General features: G+C 37.9%; 1 protein-coding gene across 1 annotated transcript; it reads left to right on the top strand.

Moving 5' to 3' along the window:
• The first annotated feature begins 1,219 nt into the window (after positions 1–1,219).
• LOC120477366 (uncharacterized) lies at positions 1,220–18,505 on the top strand. Its single transcript, XM_089131811.1, has 9 exons — positions 1,220–1,373; positions 3,327–3,436; positions 3,775–3,859; positions 4,331–4,526; positions 5,283–5,351; positions 5,767–6,659; positions 15,581–16,356; positions 17,014–17,217; positions 18,248–18,505. Exons 1-9 carry the CDS (start codon positions 1,261–1,263, stop codon positions 18,484–18,486), a joined length of 2,685 nt encoding a protein of 894 aa, XP_088987937.1. The 5' UTR covers positions 1,220–1,260; the 3' UTR covers positions 18,487–18,505.
• Positions 18,506–19,877: the final 1,372 nt, after the last annotated feature.

The following is a 19,877-nucleotide window of genomic DNA, read 5'->3' on the forward strand; positions in this document are numbered from 1 at the left end:
TGTTTATGCACTGTTGAACTCTCGCTTCTACTGTAACCACGTCTATATTAATCAATAAATTATGGGATGAAACCCGTGTGTGTGTGTTATTCGAGTTTAATAAAATAATAAACATTAGATAATAATAAATAATACTGCAATAATAAAAAGCTTGACAAATAAAGAACACACATTATTTTCCAGAATAACAAGAATATTTGTACATGGATATTAATATTAATTGATGAATACGCCTCTTATTATTGCTAAAATAATTATGTGATAATCACAATGATTCTGGGCAACAACACCAAGAATTATTTCTTCTGCATGTTCCTTGAAATAATATATAAATATCAATTTAATCAACAAAACAAAAGGAAAACAGAAATAATAAAACGACAGCAAACTCACACTGTACATTTAAAAATATATTAATTCATCACTGTAATAATTAAAATGTGTAAATATAAGCACCACCTCAGAATAACACGTTTTTATATTCACAGACGCAGTTGATCAGCATTCCTCATAATATACAGTAAAATTGACTTATTTATATGAATTATACTTCAATACTATATATAATATTTCCTTGATGAATTCTTGCCTCTTTAAGATCAGATTGAGATAAAACAAAAGCGTCTGAATGAATGAATTAATGTATGTATTAAACGCATAGAAACAGAACATTGTAATTGTATGAGCAATATTGATAATTTTGTAATATGAAACATTAAGAAAGTCTAAAAAAAATACACAAGCCTTAGAAATTCACATGCGTTCATTTCAATTATTTTTAATTTAATGCGTTCATTTTAAGGCTCGAGTTTTTGAATTATGAATTTTTAACATAATTTCGAGTTTGCATATTACAGTGCACTGATCAAGTGATTGGTTTATAATATTATTGTATATAGATGATGCACAGAGACTGTAAAGCGTCAGCATGATTTTAAAATCTTTTAATGCTCGATTTTTCTCTTTACCTCCTGTGGCCAGTGATGCACTGATCTATAAATGTGATTAGAGTATAATATTATATAGATTATGCACAGAAACATTGCAAATGAGCAATCATAATATAGATCATTTTTATAAATAGGAGGCCTAAATGCAAAGAAATTCCCAAGCTGTAATTTCAATTATTTTTCCCTGAATGCGTTCATTTTAAGGCTCGAGCTGTCGTGGATGCCCTGGTCTATATCAGTGATCGGTTTATGATATTACTGTACGCGCTGGAGCCCATGTCAGGGCCTGGCCCGCGGAGGGCTTCTGCGCATGCGCACCGGAGCAGCGCTAATGGCGGAGAGCGTGCGGTCGCCGTTCGATTACCGGGATCCCCCGACCCTCGACAGCGACGGGGACGGCAGCAAGCCTCCGCCACCGCGCGGGTGAGTCTCTCCCGCTAATGGAACCGTTCGGGCCGTTTGATTCGGTTGGGAACGCTGGGATTCGCGTGCGTGCTAACGGCTAGCAGGTCCGGTTCTGTTGTCCTCGTGCCCACCCGTGATGAGAGAACACCCGTGGCCGTTCTATCTCGTTCTCTGAGCTCGCGTGTGTTACCGTGTTTAGAGTGAGTGTGTTTTCCGAACGGCTTTACCGGGGAACCGTAACGCGGCCGCAACGCGAACGATTAGCAAAACATCGCGCGGGTGCGCGAAACCTGTGAGCGCGTGCACGTGTGCAGGCGACCGTTACAGCAGTTTGCCATGGTAACCGTAACGCAAAAACATCGAGCGAATATTTTTTTTACGACCGATAGTGATTCATTTTGTGCTTTGATTTGTCCATTTATCGCTTTGTTAAATCCATTTTGATTGGTTTAATTTCTAAATTTTATACCTAACTAAATAGTCACGATGATGATAATAATAATTCACATTAGTTTGTGTTTGTTTTTGTGTTATGTATATATATATATGAAGAGTTCAGATGCAAAAGCCTCTAAGTGCCATTTGAAATTTTCTTCTAGAATGATCATTTTTATCAAGCTTGTATATTTAAGTTCAGTAATTTCACTTAAATGGCAATGATAATTACCTATTAATTGTTATTTAAGTGAAATTACTGAACTTAAATATACAAGCTTGATAAAAATCATCATTAAAGAAGAAAATTTCAAATGGCATTTAGAGGCTTTTGCATCTGAACTCTTCATATATATATATATATATATATATACATAACATATATACATAACATATATACATAACATGATATATCATGTAAATAATAATACATATGTACACTACCGGTCAAAAGTTTTGGATCAGTAAGATTTCATCAAGGCTGCTTTATTTGATTAAAAAAAATTACAAACAGTAATATTGTGAAATATTATGAGAATTTAAAATGACTGTTTTCTAGTTTAAAATGTAATTTGAAAGCTGAATTTTAAACATCATTACTGTTGCTAATTACACATCAGTTTTCAGTGTCACATGATCCTTCAGAAATCATTCTAATATGCTGATTTTATGCTCAAAAAACATAAATTATTATTTTCAATGTTGAAAACAGTCGTGTACCATTTTTTTTCTCCAAAAATTCTATGATGAATAGAAAGTTGAAAAGAACAGCATTTATTTAAAATATAATCTTTTCTAACATTATAAATGTCCTTTACTGTAACTTTTGATCAATTTAACTCATCCTTGATGAATAAAAGTATTTTTTAATTTATTTCCCCCAAAATAAAAAATAAATTCTTACTGACCCCAAACTTTTGAATGGTAGTGATTAATGTTACAAAAGCTTTCATTTCAGATTAATTCTGTTCTTTTGAACTTTCTATTCATCAAAGAATCCTGCAATAAAAATGTAAAAAACTGTTTTCAACATGGATAATAATCATAAATGTTTCTTGAGCATCATATTATAATAATTTCTGTAGGGTCATGTGACACTGAAGACTGGAGTAATGATGCTGTAAATTCAGCTTTGGTCACAGGAATAAATTACACTTTACTGTATATTCACATAGAAAACCGCCATTTTAAATTGTAATAATATTTCACAATATTACCGTGTTTTTTTGTTTTTGTTTGTTTGTTTGTTTTTTTTTTATCAAATAATTGCAGCCTTGGTGAGCAGAAGAAAACATAAAAAGAGAACAGAAAACATAAAAATCTTACCGATCTAAAACTTTTGACCGGTAGTGTGTGTATATATATATATATCAGGTAAAGCGTTTATTAAGCTTTTATTGTAATAATTAATTTTCACATTATTATCTACATGATTATTTATTAATTATTAATTTTGTGTGTGTTTATTAAACTGTTATTGTCAGCACTGTAATAGTGAGTACTGCAAGTAAGTAACTGTGTGTGTGTGTTTCGCAGGCGTGTGTGTGGCAGGAAGAGGAAGGGGACGCCGGTGAAAGTGTGTGAACGAGTCGCGTATGTGACGGAGGATGAAGAGGAGAGTCTGTCTGAACACAGTTACAGCCCAGGTACTGTTATATACATATATAATATATAGGATATATATCACAGCTAAAACTACTAACCCAACTAATGAGTCAGTAGCAAAGTAAAAACAATCAAAAAGAAGGAAAAGTACAAATACATACAATATGGCTGATACAAATGAACTAAAAAGCTATTTTCAGGTTTAATAAACTGTGATAATGTGAGAAATGTTGAAGGAGTCTGAATAGATGTTGGTTTGACTGTATATCATTCTCAACAAAAAAACATTTTTAAAAGTATAATTTGATATGTGAAGCTTTACAGGGCTAGTTTCCTCATGTGTTGTGTGTGACTGACGTTGTTGTGATTGTTGTGTAAGGGGACGAGCCGTACGCAGAGGGAACAGAGGACCGCCTTCCCCCGCCGGGGAGCCCGTACTTCCTCACCGACCCGTCACAGCTCTGGTACTGACTCTTACACAGCTTCTCCTGCTTGAATGTTGATTATTCTCCTCATATTCTCCATTGTTGCGGCTCCTCTCTTCCCAGTCTGTCAGTATCGCTCTGTTCACTTCCTGTCTCCATGAAGCCCCTCCTCCTGAAAAGCTCACTGTGCTCTGATTGGTCGGCTGGAGCGGAGTGTTGTGATTGGTCGAGCGCCTTGAGTGTGTATGGGAAATGCCCCGCCCCTTTCCATAACTGCCAGTTTAACACACTACTAACTAACTCAAGCAGGCCCCGCCCCTTTATTGTGCTCATTAATTATTATAATGAGGAATATTGTGACGTGTTCGTTCCCGGAGAAACTCGAGACTACAGTTTCAGGAGTTCAGGAAACCTGACGCTGATATAGAGGAGAACTGGAGCTTCTTCATGATCAAACAGTAGAATATGGCTCTTTAACGCATGTGTGTGTGTGTGTGTGTGTGTGTGTAGTGTTCCTGAGCTCGGGGAAGAGGGAGCGAGTGGTGTTCGAGGTCCTGTGCTCTTCCACCCGCCGGCCAACTGCAGGATTAGAGAGGTGCATTGTGGGAATCAGGTCCGGCTTGTCGTCATAGCGATTCGAGACATTGCCAAAGGTGAGGAGATCACCGTGGACTACAGCCTGAGCGACTGGGGGGACAACGGCTTGGTGAGTCCGCCAGACACATAATCACACGTAACACTCCTATTGGTGAATTAAATGGGAATTTATTAATTGTCACGTTTATCTCCCACAACCTTTATGTTTGAAAATCCCCAATGAAGCACTGGCTGCGTCCGAAATCGAAAACGTCCCTGCTATATAGTGTGCGAAAAACAGTACGCGAGTCCGAAATCATAGCATTGGAAAAAAAGTACCCGGATGGCCTACTACTTCCGGCGAGATTCTGAAGTGCGCATACGATGGACACTTTAGTATCCCATGATGCCACGGGAGAGGAGTTGTTGTTATAGTTGAAAATGACGGAAACCGGAAGTAACTCATTCATGTTTATTTATCGATGGTAATATCACAAGCAAGTAAATGGCTTTTTCCTTGCCAAAACTCAACATCTGTCATTGTTCACAGGGGGATTGTGTGTTTTATGAGGTAAAATGTATTGGGTAAATAAATGTTATTTGAGAAACTCGATTATCGGCTCGGACGACGTAAAACCAAAGATGAAAACGGAAAGAAGAACTGGAATGGGGTCTAAATTTCCGTACTGTTGTGACAGCGTATTCGTATTCATATTATTTAGAACGTACGTTTTTAACGGTCGCGAGGTACATTCTTATTTAAATATAGAACCTACTCACATAGTACGCAATTTCGGACGCAGTCCCTGTGATTTTAAACGTCCCAGCTCCTGTGGAGACTCACTGTGTGTGTGTGTGTTTCACTTCTGTGTTGTGTTTAATACAGGGTTTTCACAGCTCAGTGTCTCCACGCGGCTTTGAGTGTGGATTCAACCCAGAGGGAGACATCAAGAAGGTAAATCACACACACACACACACTCAACATGCGTTTGAGTTTCTAACGCATCTGAAAATAGGCTAATAGCTTGATAAATATGCTACAATAAATTGAAAATCTAGCAAAGTATCAAAAACCATCTGATGTCGACATATTCCTCCAATAAATACACAACTCTAGAAGTGAATCGATCAAATGGACAATAACTTTATTCCAGATCTGCTGTAAAGCTGAAACAATGTTACTGTAATCTCCTGTCATCACTGTAAAGCCGCTGTGAAACTGTCCGTATAAAAAGCGCTGTATAAATGAAGGAGACTTGACTTGACTAGAAACACTGATTTTGCTCTGTTCCAAATACACACGTTTGATGAAACATCTTCACTAAAACAAAAATGAGATTTTTAGAGCCCATTTCTTCCTCTGTCTGTAGGAGGAGGATCCCAGTTCCCTCCCTCTCTCTCTCAATGTTTCCGACTACCTCACTCCCTCATGGTCTCTGTCTCCCTCCTCCTCTCCGGCATCCCACTCTGAACCCAGCGACTCCGACCGCGAGGATGAAGAAGAAGAGGAGGAAGAGGAAGATGACGATGACGACGACGACGATGAAGAGCTAGAGGAGCTGAGGGGCCGAATGATGAGGCGGCGCAAGAAAAGAAAAACCTCAGCCAGTGTGAAGAAAAAGACTCAGCCCCGCCCCCTTTCGTTTGCCAGCCCCGCCCCTTCCTCCGCCTCCCCCTTCCAGCAGCCTCTAGCCCCGCCCACCACCAACATAAACAATAACATAAACATAAACATTGGGCACGGCACGAGTCGCAGACACTGTCCGTACTGTGGACGGCACTTCCGCTCGCTCGCGCGGCACCTGGAGAAACACCACGATCAGCAGCCCGAGGTTCGAGCCGCCATGGAGCTATCGCTACTCCCCGCTAACGTTACGCCCGCCGACTCCTTCCTCTCTCCCGCTCAACCCTCGTCGTCCTCACTGGGAACGCCACTGTTTTCCCGAGAGCAAGAGCCTTTGTCTTCGCCATCTAAACCTGCAGCCGTCTCCTTCTCGCTCTCGGTGTCTCCGCCTCCGAATGCCTCGAAGAAGATGAACCCGATGCCCACTAGGAAGGGCGTTAGCAAGAGCGTCTGCAAGAGCGCTGTAACGCACACGCCTCCTACCAGGAGGGGGCGTCCGCCGAAGAGAGAGAAGGAACTGCAGCAGAAGAAACAGGAGGAGAAGACCAAAGAGGAGGAGCAGCCCAGACCTGGAAAAGAGGAGGAGAACGAGTTACACCTGACAGGAGACGGAGAAGAGAAGAACGGGGAAATGACGAGGTAAGTTTGTGTCTGAAACTTTTGTTGCTTGTAACGGTTCGCTTGACATCAAAAGTGGAGTTGTGTGGAGGCTTGTTTCCTTCACAGAATAAAAAAGGTAATTACGACTTTTTATCTCGCAATTTAGACTTTATCTCAGAATTGCAAGATAAAAAGTCAAAATTTCCTGATAAATAGTCAGAATTGTCAGATATAAAGTCAGAATTGTGAGATATAAAATCAGAATTTCATGATAAACAGTCAGAATTGCAAGATATGAAGTCAGAATTGCCAGATTTAAAGTCAGAATTGCCCGATACAAAGTCAGAATTGCCCGAGACGAAGTAAGAATTGCCTGATATAAAGTCATAATTACCTGATATAAAGTCAGAATTGCCAGATATGAAGTCAGAATTGTAAGATATAAAGTCAGAATTGCCAGATTTAAAGTCAGAATTGCCAGATATGAAGTCAGAATTGTGAGATATAAAGTCAGAATTGTGAGATATAAAGTCAGAATTGCCAGATTTAAAGTCAGAATTGCGAGATATAAAGTCAGAATTGTGAGATATAAAGTCAGAATTGCGAGATATAAAGTCAGAATTGCCAGATTTAAAGTCAGAATTGCGAGATATAAAGTCAGAATTGCGAGATATAAAGTCAGAATTGTGAGATACAAAGTCAGAATTGCCAGATTTAAAGTCAGAATTGCCAGATATAAAGTCAGAATTGTAAGATATAAAGTCAGAATTGTGAGATATAAAGTCAGAATTGCCAGATATGAAGTCAGAATTGTAAGATATAAAGTCAGAATTGTGAGATATAAAGTCAGAATTGCTAGATTTAAAGTCAGAATTGCGAGATATAAAGTCAGAATTGTGAGATATAAAGTCAAAATTGCGAGATATAAAGTCAGAATTGAGATACAAAGTCAGAATTGCCAGATTTAAAGTCAGAATTGCCAGATATAAAGTCATAATTACCTGATATAAAGTCAGAATTATGAGATATAAAATCAGAATTTCATGATAAATAGTCAGAATTGCGAGATATAAAGTCAGAATTGTGAGATATAAAGTCAGAATTGCCTGATATAAAGTCAGAATTGCCAGATATGAAGTCAGAATTGCGAGATATAAAGTCAGAATTGCGAGATATAAAGTCAGAATTGTGAGATATAAAGTCAGAATTGTGAGATACAAAGTCAGAATTGCCAGATTTAAAGTCAGAATTGCGAGATATAAAGTCAGAATTGTGAGATATAAAGTCAGAATTGCCAGATTTAAAGTCAGAATTGCCTGATATGAAGTCAGAATTGCGATATATAAAGTCAGAATTCCCTGATATAAAGTCAGAATTGCCAGATTTAAAGTCAGAATTGCCTGATATGAAGTCAGAATTGCGATATATAAAGTCAGAATTCCCTGATATAAAGTCAGAATTGCCTGATATGAAGTCAGAATTGCGATATATAAAGTCAGAATTGTGAGATATAAAGTCAGAATTGTGAGATATAAAGTCAGAATTCCCTGATATAAAGTCAGAATTGCCTGATATGAAGTCAGAATTGCGATATATAAAGTCAGAATTGTGAGATATAAAGTCAGAATTGTGAGATATAAAGTCAGAATTGTGAGATATAAAGTCAGAATTGTGAGATATAAAGTCAGAATTCCCTGATTTAAAGTCAGAATTGCCAGATTTAAAGTCAGAATTGCCTGATATGAAGTCAGAATTGCGATATATAAAGTCAGAATTCCCTGATATAAAGTCAGAATTGCCTGATATGAAGTCAGAATTGCGATATATAAAGTCAGAATTGTGAGATATAAAGTCAGAATTGTGAGATATAAAGTCAGAATTGTGAGATATAAAGTCAGAATTGTGAGATATAAAGTCAGAATTCCCTGATATAAAGTCAGAATTGCCAGATTTAAAGTCAGAATTGCGAGATATAAAGTCAGAATTGCCTGATATAAAGTCAGAATTGCCAGATTTAAAGTCAGAATTGCGAGATATAAAGTCAGAATTGTGAGATATAAAGTCAGAATTGCCAGATTTAAAGTCAGAATTGCCTGATATGAAGTCAGAATTGCGATATATAAAGTCAGAATTCCCTGATATAAAGTCAGAATTGCCAGATTTAAAGTCAGAATTGCCTGATATAAAGTCAGAATTGCCAGATTTAAAGTCAGAATTGCGAGATATAAAGTCAGAATTGTGAGATATAAAGTCAGAATTGTGAGATATAAAGTCAGAATTGCCAGATTTAAAGTCAGAATTGCCTGATATGAAGTCAGAATTGCGATATATAAAGTTAGAATTGCCTGATATAAAGTCAGAATTGCCAGATTTAAAGTCAGAATTGCGAGATATAAAGTCAGAATTGCGAGATATAAAGTCAGAATTGCGAGATATAAAGTCAGAATTGCCAGATATAAAGTCAGAATTGTGAGATATAAAGTCAGAATTGCCAGATATAAAGTCAGAATTGCCTGATATAAAGTCAGAATTGCCAGATTTAAAGTCAGAATTGCCTGATATGACGTCAGAATTGCGAGATATGAAGTCAGGATTGCCCGATACAAAGTCAGAATTGACAGATTTAAAGTCAGAATTGCCTGATATGAAGTCAGAATTGCCCGATATGAAGTCAGAATTGAGAGATATAAAGTCAGAATTGCCCGATACAAAGTCAGAATTGCCCAATAAAAAGTCAGAATTGCCCGATACAAAGTCAGAATTGCCCGATACAAAGTCAGAATTGCCCGATACAAAGTCAGAATTGCCCAATAAAAAGTCAGAATTGCCCGATACAAAGACAGAATTGCCCGATACAAAGTCAGAATTGCCCAATAAAAAGTCAGAATTGCCCGATACAAAGTCAGAATTGCCCGATACAAAGTCAGAATTGCCCGATACAAAGTCAGAATTGACAGATTTAAAGTCAGAATTGCCTGATATGAAGTCAGAATTGCCTGATATGAAGTCAGAATTGCCTGATATGAAGTCAGAATTGTGAGATATAAAGTCAGAATTGCCCGATGCAAAGTCAGAATTGACAGATTTAAAGTCAGAATTGACAGATTTAAAGTCAGAATTGCCCAATAAAAAGTCAGAATTGCCGGATACAAAGTCAGAATTGCCCGACGCAAATTCAGAATTGCCCGATGCAAATTCAGAATTGCCCGATATAAAGTCAGAATTGCCCAAAATAAAGTCAGAATTGCCCGATACAAAGTCAGAATTGCCCAATAAAAAGTCAGAATTGCCTGATACAAAGTCAGAATTGCCCAATAAAAAGTCAGAATTGCCCCATATAAAGTCAGAATTGCCCAAAATAAAGTCAGAATTGCCCGATACAAAGTCAGAATTGCCCGATATAAAGTCAGAATTGCCCAAAATAAAGTCAGAATTGCCCGATACAAAGTCAGAATTGCCCAATAAAAAGTCAGAATTGCCCCATATTAAGTCAGAATTGCCCAAAATAAAGTCAGAATTGCCCGATACAAAGTCAGAATTGCCCAATAAAAAGTCAGAATTGCCCCATATAAAGTCAGAATTGCCCAAAATAAAGTCAGAATTGCCCGATACAAAGTCAGAATTGCCCAATAAAAAGTCAGAATTGCCCGATATAAAGTCAGAATTGCTTGATATAAAGTCAAAATTGCCCGATACAAAGTCAGAATTGCCAGATATGAAGTCAGAATTGTGAGATAGAAAGTCAGAATTGTGAGATATAAAGTCAGAATTGCGAGATTTAAAGTCAGAATTTCCAGATATGAAGTCAGAATTGTGAGATACAAAGTCAGAATTGCCTGATATGAAGTCAGAATTGCCCGATGCAAAGTCAGAATTGCCCAATACAAAGTCAGAATTGCCCAAAATAAAGTAAGAATTGCCCAATAAAAAGTCAGAATTGCCCGATACAAAGTCAGAATTGCCCGATACAAAGTCAGAATGGCCCGATACAAGTTCAGAATTGCCCGATATAAAGTCAGAATTGCCCAAAATAAAGTCAGAATTGCCCAATAAAAAGTCAGAATTGCCCGATATAAAGTCAGAATTGCTTGATATAAAGTCAAAATTGCCCGACACAAAGTCAGAATTGCCCGATACAACGTCAGAATTGCCCGATACAAATTCAGAATTGCCCAATAAAAAGTCAGAATTGCCCGATATAAAGTCTGAATTGCTTGATATAATTCAAAATTGCCCGATGCAAAGTCAGAATTGCCCGATACAAAGTCAGAATTGCCTGATATTAAGTCAGAATTGCCTGATACAAAGTCAGAATTGCCCGATACAAAGTCAGAATTGCCCGAAACAAAGTCAGAATTGCCGATACAAAGTCAGAATTGTCCGATATTAAGTCAGAATGGTCTGATATTAAGTCAGATTTGTCTGATATTAAGTCAGAATTGCCTGATATTAAGTCAGAATTGCCTGATACAAAGTCAGAATTGTCTGATATTAAGTCAGAATTGCCTGATTTTAAGTCAGAATTGTGAGATATAAAGTCAGAATTGCCTGATATTAAGTCAGAATTGCCTGATACAAAGTCAGAATTGTCCGATACAAAGTCAAAATTGCCTGATATTAAGTCAGAATTGCCTGATACAAAGTCAGAATTGTCTGATATTAAGTCAGAATTGCCTGATATTAAGTCAGAATTGTGAGATATTAAGTCAGATTTGCCTGATACAAAGTCAGAATTGTCCGATACAAAGTCAGAATTGTCTGATATTAAGTCAGAATTGCCTGATATTAAGTCAGATTTGCCTGATACAAAGTCAGAATTGCCTGATACAAAGTCAGAATTGCCTGATACAAAGTCAGAATTGCCTGATATGAAGTCAGAATTGCCTGATACAAAGTCAGAATTGTCTGATATTAAGTCAGAATTGCCTGATATTAAGTCAGAATTGTGAGATATTAAGTCAGAATTGCCTGACATTAAGTCAGATTTGCCTGATACAAAGTCAGAATTGTCCGATACAAAGTCAGAATTGCCTGATATTAAGTCAGAATTGCCTGATACAAAGTCAGAATTGCCTGATACAAAGTCAGAATTGCCTGATATGAAGTCAGAATTGCCTGATATGAAGTCAGAATTTCCCGATATAAAGTCAGAATTGCCTGATATGAAGTCAGAATTGCCTGATATGAAGTCAGAATTGCCTGATATGAAGTCAGAATTGCCTGATATTAAGTCAGAATTGCGAGATATAAAGTCAGAATTGCCTGATATTAAGTCAGAATTGCGAGATATAAAGTCAGAATTGCCCGATGCAAAGTCAGAATTGACAGATTTAAAGTCAGAATTGACAGATTTAAAGTCAGAATTGCCCAATAAAAAGTCAGAATTGCCGGATACAAAGTCAGAATTGCCCGACGCAAATTCAGAATTGCCCGATGCAAATTCAGAATTGCCCGATATAAAGTCAGAATTGCCCAAAATAAAGTCAGAATTGCCCGATACAAAGTCAGAATTGCCCAATAAAAAGTCAGAATTGCCTGATACAAAGTCAGAATTGCCCAATAAAAAGTCAGAATTGCCCCATATAAAGTCAGAATTGCCCAAAATAAAGTCAGAATTGCCCGATACAAAGTCAGAATTGCCCGATATAAAGTCAGAATTGCCCAAAATAAAGTCAGAATTGCCCGATACAAAGTCAGAATTGCCCAATAAAAAGTCAGAATTGCCCCATATTAAGTCAGAATTGCCCAAAATAAAGTCAGAATTGCCCGATACAAAGTCAGAATTGCCCAATAAAAAGTCAGAATTGCCCCATATAAAGTCAGAATTGCCCAAAATAAAGTCAGAATTGCCCGATACAAAGTCAGAATTGCCCAATAAAAAGTCAGAATTGCCCGATATAAAGTCAGAATTGCTTGATATAAAGTCAAAATTGCCCGATACAAAGTCAGAATTGCCAGATATGAAGTCAGAATTGTGAGATAGAAAGTCAGAATTGTGAGATATAAAGTCAGAATTGCGAGATTTAAAGTCAGAATTTCCAGATATGAAGTCAGAATTGTGAGATACAAAGTCAGAATTGCCTGATATGAAGTCAGAATTGCCCGATGCAAAGTCAGAATTGCCCAATACAAAGTCAGAATTGCCCAAAATAAAGTAAGAATTGCCCAATAAAAAGTCAGAATTGCCCGATACAAAGTCAGAATTGCCCGATACAAAGTCAGAATGGCCCGATACAAGTTCAGAATTGCCCGATATAAAGTCAGAATTGCCCAAAATAAAGTCAGAATTGCCCAATAAAAAGTCAGAATTGCCCGATATAAAGTCAGAATTGCTTGATATAAAGTCAAAATTGCCCGACACAAAGTCAGAATTGCCCGATACAACGTCAGAATTGCCCGATACAAATTCAGAATTGCCCAATAAAAAGTCAGAATTGCCCGATATAAAGTCTGAATTGCTTGATATAATTCAAAATTGCCCGATGCAAAGTCAGAATTGCCCGATACAAAGTCAGAATTGCCTGATATTAAGTCAGAATTGCCTGATACAAAGTCAGAATTGCCCGATACAAAGTCAGAATTGCCCGAAACAAAGTCAGAATTGCCGATACAAAGTCAGAATTGTCCGATATTAAGTCAGAATGGTCTGATATTAAGTCAGATTTGTCTGATATTAAGTCAGAATTGCCTGATATTAAGTCAGAATTGCCTGATACAAAGTCAGAATTGTCTGATATTAAGTCAGAATTGCCTGATTTTAAGTCAGAATTGTGAGATATAAAGTCAGAATTGCCTGATATTAAGTCAGAATTGCCTGATACAAAGTCAGAATTGTCCGATACAAAGTCAAAATTGCCTGATATTAAGTCAGAATTGCCTGATACAAAGTCAGAATTGTCTGATATTAAGTCAGAATTGCCTGATATTAAGTCAGAATTGTGAGATATTAAGTCAGATTTGCCTGATACAAAGTCAGAATTGTCCGATACAAAGTCAGAATTGTCTGATATTAAGTCAGAATTGCCTGATATTAAGTCAGATTTGCCTGATACAAAGTCAGAATTGCCTGATACAAAGTCAGAATTGCCTGATACAAAGTCAGAATTGCCTGATATGAAGTCAGAATTGCCTGATACAAAGTCAGAATTGTCTGATATTAAGTCAGAATTGCCTGATATTAAGTCAGAATTGTGAGATATTAAGTCAGAATTGCCTGACATTAAGTCAGATTTGCCTGATACAAAGTCAGAATTGTCCGATACAAAGTCAGAATTGCCTGATATTAAGTCAGAATTGCCTGATACAAAGTCAGAATTGCCTGATACAAAGTCAGAATTGCCTGATATGAAGTCAGAATTGCCTGATATGAAGTCAGAATTTCCCGATATAAAGTCAGAATTGCCTGATATGAAGTCAGAATTGCCTGATATGAAGTCAGAATTGCCTGATATGAAGTCAGAATTGCCTGATATTAAGTCAGAATTGCGAGATATAAAGTCAGAATTGCCTGATATTAAGTCAGAATTGCGAGATATAAAGTTAGAATTGCCTGATATGAAGTCAGAATTGCCCGATATGAAGTCAGAATTGCCTGATATTAAGTCAGAATTGAGAGATATAAAGTCAGAATTGCCTGATATTAAGTCAGAATTGCCAGATATAAAGTCAGAATTGCCTGATATTAAGTCAGAATTGCCAGATATAAAGTCAGAATTGCCAGATATAAATTCAGAATTGCCAGATTTAAAGTCAGAATTGCGAGATATAAAGTCAGAATTGCGAGATATAAAGTCAGAATTGCGAGATATAAAGTCAGAATTGCCTGATATTAAGTCAGAATTGCCAGATTTAAAGTCAGAATTGCGAGATATAAAGTCAGAATTGCGAGATATAAAGTCAGAATTGCCAGATATAAAGTCAGAATTGCCAGATTTAAAGTCAGAATTGCGAGATATAAAGTCAGAATTGCGAGATATAAAGTCAGAATTGCCAGATATAAAGTCAGAATTGCCAGATTTAAAGTCAGAATTGCGAGATATAAAGTCAGAATTGCGAGATATTAAGTCAGAATTGCCTGATATGAAGTCAGAATTGCCTGATATTAAGTCAGAATTGCCTGATATTAAGTCAGAATTGCGAGATATAAAGTCAGAATTGCCTGATATTAAGTCAGAATTGCGAGATATAAAGTTAGAATTGCCTGATATGAAGTCAGAATTGCCCGATATGAAGTCAGAATTGCCTGATATTAAGTCAGAATTGCGAGATATAAAGTCAGAATTGCCTGATATTAAGTCAGAATTGCCAGATATAAAGTCAGAATTGCCTGATATTAAGTCAGAATTGCGAGATATAAAGTCAGAATTGCCAGATATAAATTCAGAATTGCCAGATTTAAAGTCAGAATTGCGAGATATAAAGTCAGAATTGCCTGATATTAAGTCAGAATTGCCAGATTTAAAGTCAGAATTGCGAGATATAAAGTCAGAATTGCGAGATATAAAGTCAGAATTGCCTGATATTAAGTCAGAATTGTCCGATATTAAGTCAGAATTGCCTGATATAAAGTCAGAATTGTGAGATATAAAGTCAGAATTGCCTGATATTAAGTCAGAATTGCCCGATGCAAAGTCAGAATTACCCGATACAAAGTGTCAAGATTATTAATACAATAATAATGTGCACGGATAAATCACTTAGAATGAACATTGCTAAATGACATGAAAAATAAATAATTGTCCATTTTGGTTTCATTAAGACTTTAAGTTTTTCCCTGAACTGCTGAAATTTTAAAATGCTGATATTTCACTGTTTGCTGTTCCAGTTTTTTACGTTTTCTGAGTTGGTAGATGCACAGGGGACCCGATTATAGCACGTAAACACAGAAAAAGTCCAATTTTCATGATATGTCCCCTTTAAAATGCGGATCTTTCTCTGTGGTGTTTGTGTTTCCCGTGCAGTTCGCAGCGCTCACACATGCCTCCGCTGCTGTCGTCTCTCTCCACGCTGGTCATGTTCCTGCGCCGACAGCAGCACTCCTCGTTCCTCACGCTGTCCCGGGCCTCGGGCTCGGCGGAGGCCTGGCGTCTGCTCTGCCACTCCAGCCTAGCTCTGCTAATCCTCTACAACCGGCACCGCGAGTGTGAGGTGGCCAAGCTCACCATCCAGGACTACCAGGACCGAAACTCAGTCCTCCCGTCGGACGAGTCTCTTTCCCCCTTCGAGCGGCACGTGCTCTGCCACCTCACCCGTGTGGGTGTTTTAGGCAAACGTGGTCGCGTTCAACCGCTAATCCTTCCTCCGCATTCAGAAGCATGTCTGGATCTTCTCTTAAAGACGTCAGGAGATGTAGGAGTCGATCCTGAGAGCCCGTACGTGTTTTCCCGGCCGTATCACTCGCCGGCTACGCCACTCCGTGGCACCGACCTTCTCCGGAGCCTAGCGCGCACTAGCGGCGCTAAAAACCCCACAACGCTAACCGCGCCCCGTGCTCGCCGCCAGGTGGCCATCCTAACCCAACTACTGCTGCTCCAGGAGGGAGAAAAAGCCTCAGGCGCTGCTACCAAACGGTTGGAGGATTTCCTGCAGAGGGAGTACCATGTGACCCAGAGCTGCGCTCGGATTGGTCAGGACCCGGCGCTGATGAACCGCGTGGGGCGAGTGGTGTTGTACGGGGAGCGTGAGGGCGTTCTGTTCAGAGGGATGAGTCTGCAGCACATCTGCCTCGAGCTGGATGGTAAGACTGGGGAAATAAAACACGAAGATGTACTTTCTAATTTGTTGTATTTTATAGTACATATCAGGATTACTAAAATATTTAATTGCTTGGGATGCACGGTATATATCGGTATCGACCGATATATGTTAATATTTAAAGTTTTCCTTATCGACCTGATGAGAAAATTTGGCCGGTACATTAAAGCCAATAAATAAAGGATTATTTCCTTTAGCTGAGAAACTTTAGATTCGCACTCTTTGCAATGATGGTTTTTAATTGCTTGAAATATGATTGGAAAAAGGGAAAACACAGTAAAGTGCAACAGCTGTCACATAAGCTACATTAAATTATGAGAACATCATCATTATAATTGTGTGTTTGGGACGTGGCTTTTAATGGTGATACTTTTGTTTTTGTAATCATGTTCTCAAAAATAATATATAAATTAGGAATTAGATTTATCGGCCGATATATCGGTTATCGGCTTTTAAATACAACGAATTATCGGTTATCGGTTTTTAAATACAACAAATTATCGGTTATCGGTATTGGCCAAAACGTACATAGCGCATCCCTAGTAATTCCATTAGATCTGATTCCTAAGGCATAGAGACAGACTTTTCCAGTATTGCATATCAACACAAACGACTGTTAAAGTTTTCTCTCCTCCGTCAGTGATGTCGGGAAACTCTGCCGACTCCTTCTCGGAGGATTCGGATGGGGAAGGCAATGGGAATAAGGAGAGAGCTGTCGTTGTAAAGAAGAGAGTAGCCAGTACTCGAGCGCCGCGGCAGAAGAAGGGAACTAGCCCGCGCGTGACACAGGCCACGCCCTCTCCGTCAGCTGGGCTGAAGAGGCGGAGCTCACAGGTCAAATCGGGTGAGTCACCTGACACACTACTGAGCTTGAGCTTCATTTCTTTACTTAAAGTCTGGAACTTAATGTTTTGTAATGACATTTAGTTCTGTTCTATAAAAGTTTGGTTAAAATTAAATAGGCTGGTTTTATATCAGCCGATATATCGGTTATCGGCATCAACCGCTAAATAAAAGCTAAAGAATAATTTTATTGAGCAATTGTTATTTATGTGTTATTTACAATCTTTAAATTAAATATATGCGCCAATATTCCAGATATCGGCATTGCAATATCCATATCAATCAACCACTAAATCAAATCTTTAGAATTAATCTGTTTATAGGTTTAGTTTTCATCAAGTTCAAATAATTTTGTATTTTAAAATTATGTATTTTCCAATTCAGTAAATATTTAAAATTGCATTGCAATTTTTATTCATGTGTTATTTAATATCTTTAAATTAAATAAATCGGCCAATATTTTGCATATCTCCAATGGCCATTACGTGTATTTATTTTTAATATGTAATGTAAATTATTGACGAATTATATAAAATTAATATCGGCCAATATGTCGTATATCATGCGTTATTTACCATCTTTAAATAAAATATATTGGATATCGGCCATCAAAAAATTGTAAATATGTCAAATTAATATCAGTTTTATTGAGCAATTGTTATTCATATGTTATTTACCGTCTTTAAATTAAATTTATCGGACAATATTTCGGGTATCGGCAATGGCCATCAAATTTTTTTTTAAATACATAAAATATTTAGTTTTTTTTGTAAAAATGTAAAATAAATATGAATTAATGTTAGTTAATAAACATGTTTTATCTAATGTTAACAGATGCTGTTTTATGCGATATGTAAAATAAATATACATTTTATTTAGCAATTGTTATTCATGTGTTATTTACTATATTGAAATTAAAAATAGCGGCCAATCTATCGAATATCGGGATATTTTGATATACTATATAGTTTATTGTATGTGAGGTGTGATAACGGGGGTTTGTGTAACGCGTGTTGTTGCGTGTTCGCTAGGCAAGCGCGGCGTCCTGAAGCGGCCCTGGTCGGAGGCGGAGCGTGTTGCCGTGGAGACGCACCTGAAGCGCAACATCGTGGATCTGCGAGTTCCTGCGAAGGCGGACTGTGAGCGATGTCTGCAGCTCTGCCCTCTGCTGGCCAGCAACCAGCGCGACTGGAGGGCCATCAAGTTCTACTGTCACAACCGTATACAGTTACTGAGGAAACAGGGCCGCCGCGACGGCAACACACAGTAACACACACACACACACACACAACCGGAAACAGGGCCGCCGCGACGGGAACACACAGTAACACACACACACACACACACACAATCGTATACAGTTACTGAAGAAAAAGGGGCGCCAGGACGGGAACACGCAGTAACACACACACACACCATATACAGTTACTGAGGAAACAGGGACACAGAGAAGGGAACACACCACAGTAACACACACACACACACACACACACACTGTCGTTGTTTACATTCACTCCGTGACGCGAGTAAACAATGACAGGTTTTATGTTAAGTTAAGCTAACACACAGTGCAATGATGTGTGTATCGCACCCACACCTCCCACATTCCCGTGTGTGTGTTTCTCGGACCACTCTTCCACACACACACACACACACACACACACACTCCAGTATTCAGACTCGATCTGACTTTATTTCTGGGTTTCTGCATGGACAGTTTCTCGCGATGACATCACTCGTCCCCTTCGCTTCTCTCCACCGACTGCTTATGAAACAGTGTTTGATGATTTGGGGCCAGCTGAGGTCAGAGGTCAGACCACGTCCAGCTCGTACAGGAAGTGCTGAGCTGGTATTGTGTGAGGATAATGAAGCCTGTTTCTTGTGATCGTTGTTTTCATTGGCTGATTTCGGCCTCAAACGCTGTTTTACTTTCCATATAACACTTCAGCTGATGTAGCATTAGCATTAGCTAACGCATTAGTTAACAAACTATGAGCAATATACTCACAGCATGTATGAAGTTGTGTTGATGTTAGTTCATAAACGATGCTGAGAAAGTTGCATTAACTGATATTCATAAATGCTGTGTAAGTATTGTTTATTGTTAATGTTGTTAACTAATGAACGCTTGTTGTAAAGTGTTACTTTATCAATAGTGATTCTCATTTCTGTTTAGCACTGGTTTATTTACACAGAGGAAATACAGTATTCAACATCCAAATATTCCGTTTTTATTTTATTATTTTTTTTTTTTTCAGAATAAGATTTTTGCATTACATTAATGATTTTTATATATTATTTATGTTCTTGTATGTCTGAAAATTGTGGAAACTTGTTTCCGGCATGGAATAAAAAAAATTAAAAGGTAATTGTGACTTTTTTTCTCACAATTGCCAGATTTTGGAGTTTTCATGTCAAATCTCTGATCTGAGAAAGGACTTCGTTTATTCACGCAACACTGCATGTGGAAGCTGTGTGTGACCTTCGACCTGGACGTGTTCGGTTTAGAGTTGGAGATCAGTCCCGCTTCATCTGTGCCAAACGTGTGTGTGTGTGTGTGTGTGTGCAGTGGCGTACCCTGATGTTAGAGGAGCTCGTGTACATACTGTAAATACTGACAGCATTTTAAAGTTGTTTTCCTAACGCTGTTGTAAAGGTCTA

The sequence above is a fragment of the Pimephales promelas genome, chromosome 1 (assembly GCF_988280905.1).
Source record: "Pimephales promelas chromosome 1, fPimPro1.hap1.1, whole genome shotgun sequence".
NCBI classification, from domain to species: Eukaryota; Metazoa; Chordata; class Actinopteri; order Cypriniformes; family Leuciscidae; genus Pimephales; species Pimephales promelas.